This window comes from Chlamydotis macqueenii, chromosome Z, assembly GCF_036417535.1.
Source record: "Chlamydotis macqueenii isolate bChlMac1 chromosome Z, bChlMac1.mat, whole genome shotgun sequence".
In the NCBI taxonomy this organism is placed as follows: Eukaryota; Metazoa; Chordata; class Aves; order Otidiformes; family Otididae; genus Chlamydotis; species Chlamydotis macqueenii.
In genome coordinates, this window is record NC_141593.1 from 12,415,384 (window position 1) to 12,432,493 (window position 17,110).

General features: G+C 35.4%; 1 protein-coding gene across 1 annotated transcript in view; it reads right to left on the bottom strand.

The window, feature by feature from the left end:
• The window catches only part of CPLANE1 (ciliogenesis and planar polarity effector complex subunit 1), a 64,641-nt gene that overhangs the window by 2,911 nt on the left and 44,620 nt on the right, over positions 1–17,110 (bottom strand). The window contains exons 35-49 of the mRNA XM_086770047.1: positions 16,122–16,251; positions 15,092–15,146; positions 13,883–13,987; positions 13,305–13,397; positions 12,117–12,229; positions 11,659–11,857; positions 11,133–11,377; positions 9,363–9,456; positions 8,261–8,422; positions 6,776–6,806; positions 5,247–5,378; positions 4,077–4,242; positions 2,324–2,385; positions 1,713–1,877; positions 63–175 (exon numbers count right to left, since the gene is read on the bottom strand). Coding sequence (XP_086626173.1) covers positions 63–175; positions 1,713–1,877; positions 2,324–2,385; positions 4,077–4,242; positions 5,247–5,378; positions 6,776–6,806; positions 8,261–8,422; positions 9,363–9,456; positions 11,133–11,377; positions 11,659–11,857; positions 12,117–12,229; positions 13,305–13,397; positions 13,883–13,987; positions 15,092–15,146; positions 16,122–16,251 — 1,865 coding nt within the window. The remainder of the gene's footprint in view (positions 1–62; positions 176–1,712; positions 1,878–2,323; positions 2,386–4,076; positions 4,243–5,246; positions 5,379–6,775; positions 6,807–8,260; positions 8,423–9,362; positions 9,457–11,132; positions 11,378–11,658; positions 11,858–12,116; positions 12,230–13,304; positions 13,398–13,882; positions 13,988–15,091; positions 15,147–16,121; positions 16,252–17,110) is intronic.

The window sequence follows — 17,110 nt, forward strand, 5'->3', positions numbered from 1 at the left end:
TCCAGTAGTAACCTAAAGATCATCTTCAGTACGTGCCTTCATTAAGAAAGTTTTGTTCTTACCCCTGGACTGTGTTAAACCAAGAGTTGGGGTGAAACAGTGTTCTTTTCGACCAAAGTTGGCTTTGGCTCCAGTTCTGCTTCTTTCTGACAGAGCGGGACTGTTCAGATACCCTCTACAACAAGAAAAAAACCCCATCAACAAAGTCCACATACTTACCACTGTCCACCACATACCATTCCTCCACACAACTTAGACCTAACAGGGCTTATTCAGACGAGGTTAAAAGGCCAGAGAAATCACCTTCAGCGCACTCAGCTGAGGATCAGCATCACACACTGCTTGTGCAGCCTATAAAGCCTCACTAGAATCAGAACTGCTGACAATTACAGTGAAGACATATCAAATTGGCTTTACAAAGAATCATTTTAGGTCGAACAAAACTTATTAGTTAGAAATTACTGCCACTCCTAAGGTGGCTTTCTGCATGACATACCCCCTGATTCTGGCAGGGCTGATGTAATTAAACTGCCCTTGGACACCACCAAGGGTGGTGGTAGAGCCCTGGCTATATTCAGTTTAATGCTCTACTCTGGAACTTCACCTGTTATAAAGAGGTGCAGAAATATTTAAGTCTGGAAGTTACGAGACTATCTGAAGTACCCAGTTCCTCCTATTATTCTGGAAAACACAGAACTGTAGAAGAAGAAAAAGTATACTGCAGTATAAACCTGGATTATGTATATACACACATGTGACATAAACAGCATCAAGTAGAATAAATTTACCTATTTATAATACTCAAATATCATCAGGTCCTCAAAAGGCAATACATAAAGTGCAAACAAAAGAATAAAAATCCTAGGTAATGAAAAAAATTAGAAAGGAAAAGAGTAAATCTAGAGTTTCCTGAGCTCAAATGTATGTATTCTATATGCATGCACAGTAGTATTTTTATTTGCTTCTTGCTTGTTACTAGTTGCTCTCAAGATCATTAACTATGTTGCTGACTACAGTCCAGTGGAATTGCTGTTGAATGGAATGGGTTAGGACACTGACTAAAGCTCTTACTCTGAAGTTGGCTCATTCTGTGTTCCAAAAGGCATTTTTAAGGCTTCCTCCAAGATTTGCACTATTCATAGAATCATAGAATGGTTAGGGTTGGAAGGGACCTTCAAAGGTCATCTAGTCCAACCCCCGTGCAAGGAGCAGGGACGTCTCCAACCAGATCAGGTTGCTCAGAGCCTCATCCAGCCTGGCCTTGAACGTTTCCAGAGATGGGGCCTCCACCACCTTTCTGGGCAACCTGTTCCAGTGTTCTATAACTCGCATCGTAAAAAATTTTTTCCTAATTTCTAATCTAAATCTACCCCCTTCTATTTTAAAATCATTACCTCTCGTCCTATCGCAACAGGCCCTACTAAGCAGCCTTTCCCCATCTTTCTTGTAGGCCCCCTTGAGGTACTGGAAGACTGCTATCAGGTCTCCCCAGAGCCTACTCTTCTCCAGGCTGAACAGCCCCAACTCTGGTTGTAAGAAGACTGGCATAGGAACTCAAGACTCCTCTGACCCAGACAAAGTATATCTTTGATTCTGACAGAATATAAAGCTTCTCTCAAGCTACTCCTATACCAACTAGCTAAAAATTGCAGACAAATAGTGTGGTAAAAGCACGAATACATCAGAGCAGGGTTAAGGCTTAAAGTTGTTACCCTTTAGTAGATGCCATATGCTGCTTTCTGTACTCTTGAGGTGATCTTGTCCTAGACAATGGTCTGTGTTCACTTGCAGGTAAGACCACTGTTTCAGATAACATTTCATTCATCAGAGAAAGTGCTTGTGATATTCTTATACTGTGATGTTCAGATAATAAAGCTCTATGGAGAAAGGAAGTATAGTATTACATATTAACTCATTTTATCACTCATTTAATAGCAGTTGGCTTGTGACTCTTGTAAGGCTACATGGCAACCAGGATAGAACAACATATTTTTGCAATTCCAGAGAAGATACACTAACTTTTTTAAGATCATTAGCAAAAAGCTAAAACTTTTATTAAGAATGGGTTTGACAGAATGTTAATACTGGGGGGGGGGGGAGAAAAAAAAAAGAAAAATTCTGTTTGGAAAGTGAAAAATACAGTCAAAAGGATGAAATATGTTCAGAGTTTTCCTAAATGGTAAAGCAAACACGAATTATTTACACTTTTGGTTGAAATGCCATTCACATCTGAATGGCAAAATAGTTAAAACTACCTCTTCCTTAAGACTAGAATATTAATATATAAATAAAAATACCACAAGTTACATTTACAGCAACTTACTTGTCTTTTTCTTCTTTCTTCTTCTGTAAGAATTTAATGTCCTTTGAAGTAAGACTACAACGCTGTGCAAGAAAGTATAATAATCATTAACTTATTCTGTACTGTGGTCTCATTCCAATCTCTCCCTCTAAAAATGCAGATCTATTTAACTTGAAAGTTACTGTTCAAGACACTCTCAAGAATGAAAACCAGTATGAAAACATAGAGCCCTATCAGGAAATTCAGCTAAAATTGCCTCTACAAACTTCCAAGCTCTAAACATATACTGAAAGTTTGCAGTCACACCTTCCATAGCTCATATGCTTATAATATTAACATTCCTAAGGAGATGTATTTGCTGTCAAGCTCAAGTTTCAAATGGCCTCACCCTCAGTTTCCTAAAAATCAGTGACATTACTAACAATAACTATTTTAAAAAACAGGGCAGGGTTGCACTTTGACTTGTGTTTGCTAGAGTACAATTTGAATTTGTTAATGCTTTCTTTAAAAAAAACACACCAAAATCTGAGAATCCCTCCTCCTCATGATTTCAGGAGAAAAGCCTGTAAGAAGAGCATCAGGTGTCTATATATGGGCTGGCAACAAGGAGAGGGAGAGAAGCAGGACCCTTCTTTCCTGAATCACTTTTCTCTACGCACGTACAAAACCACAGCTGCACTCAACTATGAAAGACTCTTTAAAACCAGGGGAAATACTGTATTTCATAGATGAGATCTGTCACTTTTTCTAAAAGTGAATACAATTGAATTATTTAGTAACAGAAAACTTGTGTTACACGTTTGCTGCTTGGGAGTTGAAAGCAGTATAGCTTCTGCATGAAAGAATTTACAGCATAACCTGATGAGTAAAAACTACAGGCATGTATTTGTTGTTGGTAAGTCTCATCTCTTGTAACCCTGAAGCCTCTCCTGACCCAGCACTATCTTTTCAGGTCCTGAAGGTATCCAGGTGACAAATGTATATTTTAAAACTTAATACTGATTGGAAAATTATTTCTGAACCACTTTCATACCTTTTTTTTCTTCACTTCTTTCCAGCACAGTGCAGCTCAGAAGAGATGTATCAGGCCATAAATGAGTACTAATTAAACTTAAAATTAAAAAAATTCTAGCAGGGAAGGGATTATTTGTTGAGTCTGTATTGAAACTAGCCTTCAACCAAAAAAATAATCAGATATTTGAGATAGATGTCATATTCTAACATTTCTGATGACCCACTGTAACTGCACACACTTCTATCTGTATTTGTGCTTGGGATTGCCTGGACCCACATAAGATGTAAACACATCCTTACAACTCCTGTAGTTATGGCTCCCTGACAAAATACAGCTTTTATCAGCAAATACTATAGCTATAACTATGACAGTCAGCAGGGTATTCTTCCTGAATCTAGAGCTGGAGGACAGGTTGTAATTGCCACCTGCAGCCAACTGTCATTACTGCAGCCTGTGAAGAAAACTGGTACATTTGCTTACTGATCACTTCTGTCACAATGATGGCCACTTCCAATAAAATAAAATTATACATATAAAAAACCAACAGTAAAATAGGAAAAAAAATAACTGACAACCTTTATCTTATCTAACCTGAACAATCAACACTTGTACAATTACAGCAGTCTTCTAGTACCTAAAGGGAGCTTATAAGAAAGGTGGGGAGAAACTCTCTTGCAGGGTCTATTGCGATAGGACAAGGGGTATTTTATGATTCTATGACACTGTAACAGTTATTCTTCAAGGCATCACTATTCTTACCACATTCTTTCTTAGATTGAATGGATCATGTTCTTTCTGTCTTTGTTCATCCAGTTTCTTCAAATATTCTCTCATTCTTTCCTTTTGCTTTCTTTTCATCCATGCTTGTATCTCTTTCTTCTCCTTTTCTGTTTTTTGAGAACGTCCAGCAGCAGAATCGTGAAGCCTGAGAGGACATGTAAATAGGATATAATATAGCACATCCTTTAAATTGCAGACAATGGCAGCTACATGTGATAGAATAAAAATACTGTGATCCCTTTAAAATTCTGACTCAGCTGAAAGCAAAATTTTACTTCATAAAAATCCTGGCACAAAAGTAATTTTCAAGATGTTTCCTAAAATTTTATTCTATTTGTTAATTACATTCAGATAACAGGACAAAAGCTTTAAATGGTGACCACCAGTTATTGTCTGTAGGACAACTGGCATAGAAAAAACTTGTAGTTATTTTGCTTTCATCTTTTATTTTTAAGTGCGTATGGTATAAGTATCTAAAAAGAAGAAAATACCAATGAGATCTTATAATCTGTTTTTTGTGCTCTCTCTCAAAACACGTGTCTTAAACTGGTGTGAAACATTGCACCAATACAAGAGATCATTTGGCATCCTGAATAGATATATTTTTGCCCTTTAAGCAACTGGTATTACAAAAGCAGTAGCAAATACCAGTAATTTCAACCTATCTCAGGACAGAACACAGCTTATTTTATAACTGATAGTCAGGAAAATGTAGAAAACCCCAGCAGGGAGGACAGCACGAGAAGCTGGAGTCTGGGACTGGAAACTTCTGAAGCTGCTTTGCCACTGACAGGAAATTTCTGTTGCCTTTCAGAACTGCTTTAGAAGGCTCCAGTCCCCTTGGCTGAACTGAATCTGTTGCATATACAGAGTTGTGCTCCAGTCTACACCCGGTAGAAGAAGAACAAGCAAGCAGGAAGGAAAGAATTTTAAAACCAAAGTAACAACAACAACAACAAAGCACATTTGACAATTGTAGAACAGTCACCAATAAATAAATAAATAAATAGCCAGTAGAACCGTCACCAATAAATAGTTCTAATACTAGTACCACTAACATCAAATCACATGCTTGCTTCCGCTGTTTACAGGGTGTGAGCTATTAAAATGATTTAACTAACACATAATAAAAACCAGCCATTATATTACCTAGAGATTTTCTTTACTTGTGTTTTCGTAAAGCCCAGCTCCGATGGAGTGATGTCGCCTTCTACTACAAGATCATTAATGATGTCAGTAACACCACTCAAACCAGTAATTTGCAGGGGATCTTCTAAAGACCTTAAAGTTAGGCAGGGGAAAAAAAAAAGTTACCTATTTAAACAGAACATGCCTGTAAGAATAACAAGCTAAAATCCATCCCCCACTGCTTAAAATGAGAATATTCAGCTTGTTCTACCATAAGCCTTTGGGCTGAATTTTCTTTCCCGTACATCTCGCTGTGTTTGTGCACACAAGCAACACCTGGATGAGTGTAGATGCACTGTTTTTAAAAAGTTAACAGCCATCACCGTAGCTTCGTTGTCATCCTACACGCTTGAGCCAATTTGTAGCTCCTCAGTGTGAATGCAACAGAGTGAGTGCGACTAATATAAGGGGTATGGCAGCAAAGAGGGCTTTGAATAACTGATCCAGAAATACAGTCCCCTCCAGCGCGAACTGCCTGAGCTCCACTGACATGTGTGAACGCGGCTGGTCCAGATGAGACTGAGCCTGGCAGCCCAGGCCAGGAGCACCCACAGGGTTTGTACTGCTGCCCAGGCTGAGGTAAGTCTGTGGCATGCTACCGCTTTCAGGAACCTCAACTCTCAATCACTTTCTGAGCAGAATCAGTGTGAGCAAGAGAACAGTTTTACCTAAATTCTGCCCATATCCTTCCTCTCTTTTCATCAGTTGCTCTCAGTAAAAACAAGTCTCATGTAGTTTATGATTACAGGCTACAGTTGCTTTACTCCTTTGAATAAAACCACCATCTGCTAAAGGTTATTCCCTCACACCCATCCTCAGGGTTATGTAATCACTCCCTAATCTACTTCAGTCACAACAAGCTGTTTCACTTAAAGTATTTTAAAAATAAACAAAACCATTCAGTTTACTGCTATGATTCATGCAAAACAACAATAATGGTGGGTATCAGAGCAGAATGAGCAGGGAAGCCAGCTACCGTTTTACACTGCAAAACTGGATCCAGAAGACTAAGAGCAGTTAACTGTAAGAAATATGTATGTCAGACCATTTCACTTAATGCATAAGATCATTCCAGGTTTGAAATCTTCAGTCTGTTGCTTTACATTGTTCATACAGTAATACTTCAAAAACTTCCTGGTGATAGCTGGCCTCAGTAGATGAATACTAGCAGCAGTTACATGTACTTATTCAAAACCAGTGTTTTGCAAATAGGAGAAATAACAAATGCACGTAAACAATAACAGCATCTACATTAACAGCTCTGTTACTTGTAACTAGAAAGCAACTGTAGCTTTTGCATAAAGTAAATCTGACAGGCACTAACAAAGTCAGAGTAAATGCCTGAAATTAACTAATAGAAAGGTCTAAATTCAGTTTGGAAAGGAATGCCTAGATTTTTATGTAAGTGACAGTTCCACCTTGACAGTCTCCTTTTTGGTAGGAGTTTAAAGTAAACAAATTTTCAGCAAAACTAGTATCAAAATACATACCTATCACATAGATCTGCACCTACGTGAAACCCTGCAACAGAAATAGTCTTTGTTAATAAAAACCTTGCACTTATACACAAGCTAATAATACTGATGTTAAACAGCCTGTGGGATAAAATACAACTTGAATATGTTAAAAATAAATGAATTTTGTACACAGGCATTAAAAATAAATGAATTTTGTACACAGGCTCAATGACCTGTGTGAGAGCATGTCATTGACTGCCAGGTTAATACAGAGTCTTCAGAGAACATTAATCAACAGCTCCTGACTGACATGGATAGTTTTGCTAGGAAGATGAGATCACTGTTGTCAGTCTTCTGCCATGATCAAACTAAGACTATCAGTTCCAACTAACTGGAAATTATCTCTTTCAATTAAATATACTTACCACTTACTTATTGCCACTTACTTGAAGGAGCTAGCCTATGAACTCCTGGAACTCAGGAAATGTGTCTGAAGATGTATGGAAGTTTTGGAAGCAACAGCACTATTAGCGTTCCTAAGTTAAACTGTACTTTCTCAAAAAATTACAGTTGCAACTCAGTACCACCTTGAGTTTTCTTAGCTTGCAAGTAACAATTTATATACTTAAAGAGAAAATTTTAAGTGTATTACTGTTCATAAAATTTATTTGAGCATGCACGCCATTTGAGATTCACTTCTGCAGTATGCAGATACTGGAACCGTGTTTTAATACCTGTTAAGCTAGACTGCTGCAAAAGTGACTGTCAAATACATGTTTACCTGTACAAAGTATGTGTCACTTTTAGAAGCTTGAAAGCAAGCAATGAAGGCAATATGCAGACAAGGTGGGACAGCCTACATCTACACAGGCAATATGGTGCTTGCACAGTGATTTTTCCTCCTCCTTTTAATGCTTCTGCACGCCTCATAATTGCAAAAGTCAATTTACTGTCAGTCTGCAAAATGAAGTGAGACCTTATAAAATAAATGTTTTAGGGCACAGACAGTAGTTACTGTATACTAATATAAAACAATTTATTCTGCTGATGTGGGTTGGATTTAACCAAGATCTCACCCGTCTACAACAGAGGAGTATCACAGAGAGGACAAAGAGCTTTGGGAAGAAGGTCTGAGTGTTCTGTCGCACTGTGCCTATTTATATTCATGTACACTTAAGTAAACTACAAATCAGCATAGTGAAGGGTTTCAGAAACAGACCCAAAGCTATTAATTTTCTTTCAATAATGGTGAATTTGAGTGCAAGTATAATTCACTACTGAACTGTTTTCAAAGCTCAGTGATACCGTTCTGTCATGTAACATTGAAACTCGCTATCAATGTACGTCCATGAAGCCACTCTAATGGAATCTAGAAAGACTGACAACTGACTTTTACGAGCTCACTGGCATTACATAATATCCTGTGTAACAGGAATGATAAAGTATTACACCAGGAAGAGGAGGTTTACTTATTTTTAAAAAGAGAAAAAGGGGAAAAAAATACATTAAAAATTATACCAGAAGATGACTTTATGCCACTGGGAATGTTAGAAGCAGAGGCTGCAGAGGCAGAAGAGTGTACTTCCAATGTAGTGCAACTGGGTACAGGATATTCCAAGTTTAAGCCCTCCTTTTCATCATCTGTAATATCTTCAAAAATCATGCCTTTCAAATAATGTTCTGATCCCAGGAAAAAATAGTAAATATAGTAATTAATGTAGACCAATTGGAAAAAAAAACACAAAGTAACAACTATCATTCATACATATTCGTTAGTGGCATATTTAGTTTATCTGTCCAACACAGAACTACATGAACCTAGGTCAGTTGTGCCTCCCTGTGAAAGCGAACTACCAGAGCTGCGATCTATGGACCAGTCCTATACCTGTGAACAAAAAGACTACACTAATGAGTTGCTCTGTGTGAGGCTAATGGACATCTTAAAAACTGTCTTATGTACAAACACAGACACAGCCATTATTTGGTTCTACCACTTGGCTTTACATTGACTTCGTAAACAGATTAGACTATGTTTTGGTATGAATGTAAAATGGACCTGAAGTATGTACCCCCAGTATGCTCCGTCTTGGCACAGAACAGTAGCTGTAAGTAAACAGCTACTATATAGTCAATTATATAAACGTTAAATATTTCAATACATTTGCTCTAGAAACAGTTAAGTTGATGTAAAATTTTATTAAAAATCAGCAGATATTACACCTATATAACCACCAAAGATGCATTAAAAAAGCTTCATATACACAGGGAAAACTGAGGACAAATCCCATATCCAAAGCACTCACATGCACGATGTTTTGAGGTTATGACACAACAGAAATACATACTATCATCTTTAAGATCCTATACCTAGGTGCTGCACTATGGTTTTGGAAAAGACCAAAGTACACAAATACTTTCAAATGCACTTTTGTTGAAATAGGACCCATAATACTGAAATTTTCTACCTTTGATTTTATTTCTGTCTCTCGTATTTTTAATTTTTGATGCCTATTTCAATAACAACTTTTAGGATTGCATTAAACTTCAGCAGTAATTAAAAGTCACTAACGTTTAATATTCAGTTGAAAGTTTACTATCCTTCTGTTAAGTGAACACATACCATCATCAACAATTCTAGCATCTTCAGAGAATGAAGGACAAGCACCAAGGTCTGAATTGGCAGCCATTTCAAAATCTTCTATTATTTTCACTAGCTATAAATGAAACCCAAAAACTTAGTAACAATACATTCTTCAAGGTATTTCCAAGACTTACAGCACAGATATTAATGCAAAGTTTGCTTTAAGTATTTTTTTTTTCCTCAGAATTTTATAAACATTTTAATGGACTGTCCTGATTCAAAACAAATAAAATAGTTCAGGAATCAAAGTAGCTCAAGTAGATTAATTTAATCTAAAGAGTTCAATCTTCTTGACCTTTACTCTGAGAAAAATGCATAGGAACTGTATTATTCTTTTGAATAGTTTTACTTCTATTGGTCACTTTATTTTTAAAATAGCTAAAGTTTTCTAATATATCTTATCTAAAAAACAAAACCAAAAATATTTCCATATTCTTTGAAAGTTAGGGGTTTCTTGAAGTTTAAAACTAGAAACTGAAAACTAAAACTGACTAACCTAAATGGAGAGATTTTACTAACATTATTCTTACAAAACACGTGCCTCAAAATTGATATCTAATGTAGAATAAATTGTTATAAAAGGAATGACTGACTGGTGTGCACTAAAATAAGGGCAAAAAAGAAAATACATTTATTTCCAGGATTTGGCTAGATATGCAGAAGAAGTTTTAAAACTCAAATGCAAAGAAATGCTGAAACAAAGAAAGGACATGTGAAGACTTTTTCTCACTGCAGGCTTTTAAAAACTTGGCTAGATAATCACCTGGATGAAGGATATAAGTGATTAAATAATCCATGTTAGTGTAATAACTGTGAGTAGGTGACACACTGAGCTCCTTACATTTCCATGAATACATGGGAGAACAGGTAATGGACACTATTAGTTTGAATGATTATACAAAAAGCAGATGCTGTGGAATTACACAGTGCTAACTGAATTCATTCTATACTAAGCCAGCTCTCCAGGAACTCTCCAGGACTTATTCTTCTTGATGTGCAAAGAAAAACATTTTTTTTACCAGCTAGGTAAAATCAGAACCTACTAGCTCATTCTTAGATTACTTACTCCCAGTTTGTTCTAAACTTAATAAAAAAGTCAAAGTAATGTGAAAAAATAATTGCCAGCTTACCACATTTCACATGCACCTAAAGCCAGCCACACTTGGAGTTTTAGGCAAATTAAACTAGATATGGTATTAAGAGGTCAGTCTGTTGAAAATTTTTAACTTGTTATTTTTCTCATGATCTATAAAATAGTAATTCCTGAATTATAGATAAGATCATCTGAATATACTATGTCCAAAATGCATTTATTTTACTTACATATTTAGATTTATAAAGATGTTAAAAATGCAAATATTTTATGAAATAACTAGGAACAGGTTCCAGAAATAGTAACATAATATTCTGCAGAGGCAAAACTGCAGAACTCTTTGCCAAAGAAAGTTTCTTGCTTAGCATGAACTTTCGTGCTATTCCATCTTCCCAGTTACAGAGGAATTTAAATATATTCTGCCCATTCACTAAGAACATCATCATTCTGGTCACCATTTGGTCCACCGTAAGTAACCATGCCAGCCAACAGCTGCAGCACTGAATGTGAAAGAACTGTATATTATTCTTGATAACCCTCAATATAAACTAAACAGATTCAAGAATACATCATTACAAAATGTAAATTTTATATTTACTGGAAAGAACTTACAAAATAACCTGTTTCAGACACAACAGTTATCAGTTAGAACTCACCAGTCTGGTATTTCTGAAATCCTTCTCCATATTTTCTGTTATGTTCTGTAGTGTCTGTAGTTGCATATCCATTTCCTGCTGCTTTATGGAAAAGTATTCTTTGCCAATTACTTTGGATGGAAGCCCAGAAGAAGGAGAAGTTCTGTCATCTTCATGTACTGTGGTCCAAGTTACACTACCTCTAGCAGAATCTGACTTCTTATCTTCCTTTTGCACTTGGCTTGATACGTTTTTCAGACGATCATCTTGAAACAAACAAACAAAAAAGAGTCCACCAACATCACTGAATAAACTGCAAACATTTAAGTACTGCAAGTAATTAGGCATAGCTGTACTATACCTAATAGTATGTTTTAGGAGGCAGGAATCATCACAAAATAAGTCAAATGTACAAATGTTTTGATGTGTAAGCCTAAAAAAACAGGAGCTGAGTTGGGGAAAGGCAGCAGGTTTTCTGTGGGAGGTAAGAGTATTACAATAAAAGTGTATAGGGGTTTTTTTCTGGTTTAAAACCAGAACGGTTTACCTTTCTTCTGAATCGTCTCAGTTGGAATTGCATTAGTAACAGAAGCTGCCATGTAATGAAGTTTTGCAGTAGATGGAATTTCAAACTTCTCATTTTGCTGTGCAGTATCTATCTCTTCGGCAGACTCAGGTATCATGGGCAAATTGTTAAGGATGTCACTGTCTTCAATGTCAATTACATTGATATATTCACGTTCACTCTAAACAAGAACAAGATAATAAGAATTATATAGTACATGTTTTGCATATGTTGTTTACACTACATTGTTAACCATTTCCTGTGTCTACATCTTACCACTCTCAGTTGAGAGGTTTTTTGTTTTGGAGACAAAATAACTACAATTTTCCCTATGGTATTACACAACTGGCTCATCCAGATATAAAGAGCCCAAATTCATTACGTAAGACAAACAATATACTTAAAATTTATTTTAACCAAATGTACACTGGACCACTAACCAAATCAGGTGCATCTGACAGAAAGAATGGTACAGATTTCTCATTCACTTCAGTGGGGAATCTCAGGTTTAAATACGTGTCTGATGGTAGCATCTCAGGGGCACTAGATGATTCTACAAGAAAAGAGTAATAGTCAGTATAATATCTACAGTAAAAGCCATGAAACTTCAGACAAACTATTTGGAAACAGGTCTACATTCTCTAAATTGTAAGAAAAGCTTTTATTAGCATTTATTTTTAAAAATACAGGCAGACAATATAGCTTAATAGGTTTCTTTAATGTTTGCATCTAACAATAAATTACTAAATTTGGTGATAAATTAGAGAAAAATATTCCAAAGATTAAAATCAAAGCAACATGCTGCAGTCTAAATTGTTATTCATTTCCAACTCCCTCCTGCATAGGTTAAAAAAAGTTAAAATCTGCATCTTTACTTGATCCAAATAAATAATGGTACTCAGGTAGAAAGACCTCAGATAAACTATCTGCAAGTAAGTAATGTAATGTAGTAAAATAATCTTCCAAATGGAACAGCACTGTTGAATTTTAAAAGAAAGGAAAAAAATTAATAAGTTCCCTTGGTACCACAGTGCAAATACTTAGGTACTGAGTTCTATGTAGTACAATTTATCAAAGATATATAAACTAGGAGAAGAAAATCCAAACCAAAATAAATATTCTTTAGCCCCAAATCAAAGTCACCTTCTTTTTTGATTCTACAAACTAATCCAAAAGATGACCGATTAGGAATAAAATTCCTACATGAGACTGAAACATTGTTACTTGGCATACAGCTATTGAACAACTGTATAATCAGCTCAGCTACTACAGCTTCATTTCATGTGGAACTGTGATTTGTCTTAACATCCCACTGGTCAATCCCTTTGGTCTATGTAACACCAAGTCCACAAGATTAACTGGCACTAAAACCAAGCTAAAATCCACAAATGTACCTCCTCATACAGCAATAAAAAAACATGGTTACAGTGCACTGTGAAAAACTCCAGCCAAGCTTTTCATCAACAGTATTATATTTCACATTTTTTTTTCAAGAAGTTGGATAAATTAGCATCTTCTTATCCATATCCTGCATTAAGCTACCTCATGTACAAAACACATGTTAAAATTGTAATATTTTTATGGACTACCCGAACAACAAACGAAGTAGAGAAAGACTGAAGCCACACCTGACACAGGAACAGACATGACTGATTCATTTTTTTGAACTTCAGAAACCTCATTTCCAGCACTGATTCCAACATCCTGGTACGATTTGAGCACTTGATAAGAAAAAAAACCACAAAACCAAAACACAAGAATTTAAGGAAAGTAAAGAACACCAATGGCATTATCTGAATATACATTTCTGATTTCCCAGCTCTGAATAAAAGCAAATTTGTGGGGGAAAGAGGCAGGGAAACAATTTCAGTCACATGTGAAACATTGTCTAAAATGTATTTAGATAAAGTCAAGTTAAGTTAAAAGGAGCTGTCAGAACAAATCACATTAGAACTGACATACAGAAAGCATGTGGAGAAACTTACATATTGCATCAGTAATATTTTTATAAATACTTGAACTAATATTTTGTACTTTATATTCCAGTATGTTCTAGTTTAATATCTTTTTTGAAACAAAAAGTTACATCAGGAAAAACTGTTTTTCCCTTTAAAAACTTCGTTTTGGAAACTGACCAAATATCACAATTAACAAGAAGCAATACCAGAAATAGCTGGTTGCTGTAGGTCACACAGGTAGTACTTACTTGGGTGAGTATTTGTACTTGCATCTTGAGTTTCTGCTGGTTTTTTTCCTGTAGAAGCCATGTAATGTAGATCTGCAGAAGTAGTAATTGCTTCCCCCCTTGTATCTAAAATGTGATAATACACAATAGGTGTCTACAAATAATTCAAGAATTAGAAATCTACGAAAGCAATTACATTAACTCAAAACTAAGCACTCCAACAGATTTTTCTTTGCATTTCTGACAGGTTAATTTTAACCTTTCTCTATCTTTATGAATGATATCAAGAAAAGTTTGTACTACCTGCCTTATGTGAATATGTATCCGTACTAAAACTTACAGTGTTACATTGAATTGAAGTCAAGGATCAGTTTGGACATGTAATTTTTTAATTAAATGTTTTAGTATTCTATACAATGACAATTTGTTTCCTATTTTAAAAGGGAGGAAATATTTATGACAAGTATACTTTTCTTTCTTTAGTGATGTTTCTACAGCGTTTTGTAAGCCATTACTTCTCTAAGGCCAAACTTCAGAGAACAGATTGCAATTTGTCCTCTGATAGGACTAAATATTGTGCTGAATTAATGTACTAGAAAGAGGCAAATCTTTCTAGAGGCACGATCTTCATTTAGTGAGCTAGAAATACTGTTTCTTTTAAATATAAGAGCCTTAAATTTTGTGTAATTAGCGTAAGGCAAATAAAATTGGAATAGTATCTTTTAACAAACCAATTTAGAATTTGCAAGCATTGCTTACAGCATTCTTCTGATGAATCACATGAACAGAAATCACTGTGAATCACAGTTACTGAAATTCACTCAACATACTGGTATTTAATGGAGTCCATCATTTATAAACATAAATACAAGATTATCACTTAATAATTAACCTAAAATAATTCTGTAGCTTTCAGAAGAATTATTCTGAATTTACAGATAATTGATATGCGATCTTAAATTTGCCTACATCTATGTCCACACCAATCCCCTGAAAACTGACTATCCGAAAAAAAGACTGAATAACTGTTGCACATCTTGAAAGGTTTTCCTAATTTTCTGGGGAAAGCTCCCATAAGCCATTATGATGTACTGGCCACAGACTACAAAATTTGAGTTTTTAACTCTTGATGTTGTCTTACTATAGAGTTTTCCTTTGAAACCTAACAAACTTCTGTTCCTCGATTTATTTTATTTGAGCACTCAAAGCATTAAAAAGACTTGTACTTGCCTACTGAAGTGAAAAAACCATCTTGAAGGCAAGCTGTAGATTTTGCTTGTTGATCCTAATATAAGGAGAAAAAGAATTATCTTAAAAAATAGTTTAAGGTTATTAAAATCTTAAACAGTTTAAGCCAATTAAAGCTTTCTTGATGCTGTTAACTTTCTAATATACCTCCCTCGAGTAATGATTAAAAAAAATAAATCATTATAATATACTTTTCTTACCCTCTTTTTAAATTCTTCTGATCCACTCCAACTTAGTGGAATTACTGACTATGACCATTCTTTCCCATATGTACCTTGGGGTGATCTTCAGTAACACAAATTCCTCATTCTTCTTTGAGTATATGCTATCTCTGCTGTATCATAATTAATTTCTCCCAGGTCTGGTGAGGCTCTCCAGCTGCTGTGCTGGACAGGCAAGTCTCAAAGAAGGTATGGTATGGACCAGAAATAGAATCTGCTGCTCTGCATAGAGATCTAGTTTTAAATCTGGTACTTTCAAGGATAACCTCCAAAGAAGTTACAAAATATCAAAAACGTCTAGGCTAACAAACAGTAGAAATGCATAAACCAAAACCTAGCTCAGGGAAGTCTCTCTTCTCCATTTCTTGACTGAGACACAACTGAGACCTCAGGCTTCCCATCCTCACTCTTATATTGTCATGATCTAGTCTCACGTGGAAAGAGTAATGCCTGCATCATTTGTCCTAGCATTACTGCTAGGCTAAACTTTTTTTTTTAAGCAAGTAGCATTTGTGTTTATATTTACTTTTAAAGTACATACAGATAAATATCTAATAAAAATAGACAAGTTCCTGTCCCACAAAACCAAAAGCAACCTTGGAATACTTTATAAAAATACATCTCTTATCTACAGGAAATGCAAGTATATGAATGAAAGATGGATGGACACTGTTTCTAGGCTAGAGCCTGGAAGCGATTTACATGTTTATTTCGGTTCACAGTTTCCCGCTTCTTTCTTTCCAGTTAATACCTGAATGGAAAAAGGGAAAGAATAAAATATTTTTCTGTACCCCAGTCTCTGATTCAACAGCCATCACTGTATCATTAATACTGATGATGGGGTCGTCTAGGCAGAAGGACACACTTGGTTTCTTCTTTTCCTCCTTCTCTTTCATTTGTTTCTTATTGCGCCTCTTTTGTCTGTTGACACATTAATTACAAATAAAAAATAAGAACTACAATGAAATATTAAAAATATCTATCGTTGCTTTCTAAGGAATATTACTATTAAGAAATATACACTGAAATAAAGGTGGAAAATATAAATACAGCTGTTGCATATCGATCAGTTCAAAGCACTGATTTTGCCTAGCAGAAATCTACATAAAATTGTTGTAGGAACTCATAAAAATACTAAACAATCACATCAAAATCTGTTACTAGTCTAATAAAATATTTACATCAAACAGTACAAACTTCACAATATTCCATATCTATATTTTGTGTAGTATAAAATAATCATTAATGCACAAAATACCTGTAAGGAATCTCTAAGAAACACTCCAGGAAGAAACAAACCTGAAGCTTTCTAATTAACTATTTTTATTAAGAAAGTTGCAAGTTTTCTTTAATAGTTGATAAGCAGATTATAAGACAATTGTAGCTTCAAGCATTTCAGCTAATAAAAATCAAAACAGGTATTCTAACCTTCAGCTGCAGTTACTTATGTATCCATTTTTCCCAAGGTAAGAGAGAAAAACTCATCCTAGAGTCTGTGTTTCCAACTGCCAGAGTGACAAGCAAGTGTTCCGTTCTAGAAGCAATGATGCCATTAACTCTTTCATTGAAAACACAGATGTGTGACAGGTCAGTTACCTATTGGCATTATATAAGAACTGAACAAAGATGTGCATGCAGCTTAAACAAACTGTTTTAACTGTTTGTGTAATCAATTAACAAAGAATAATTCACATTTTGAAAGTCATGAATAACATCCCTGGCAAAACAAAGTAAAATATTCCTTCAGCAGGCATTTTGCTAACCACTGCCTGGATTCAGA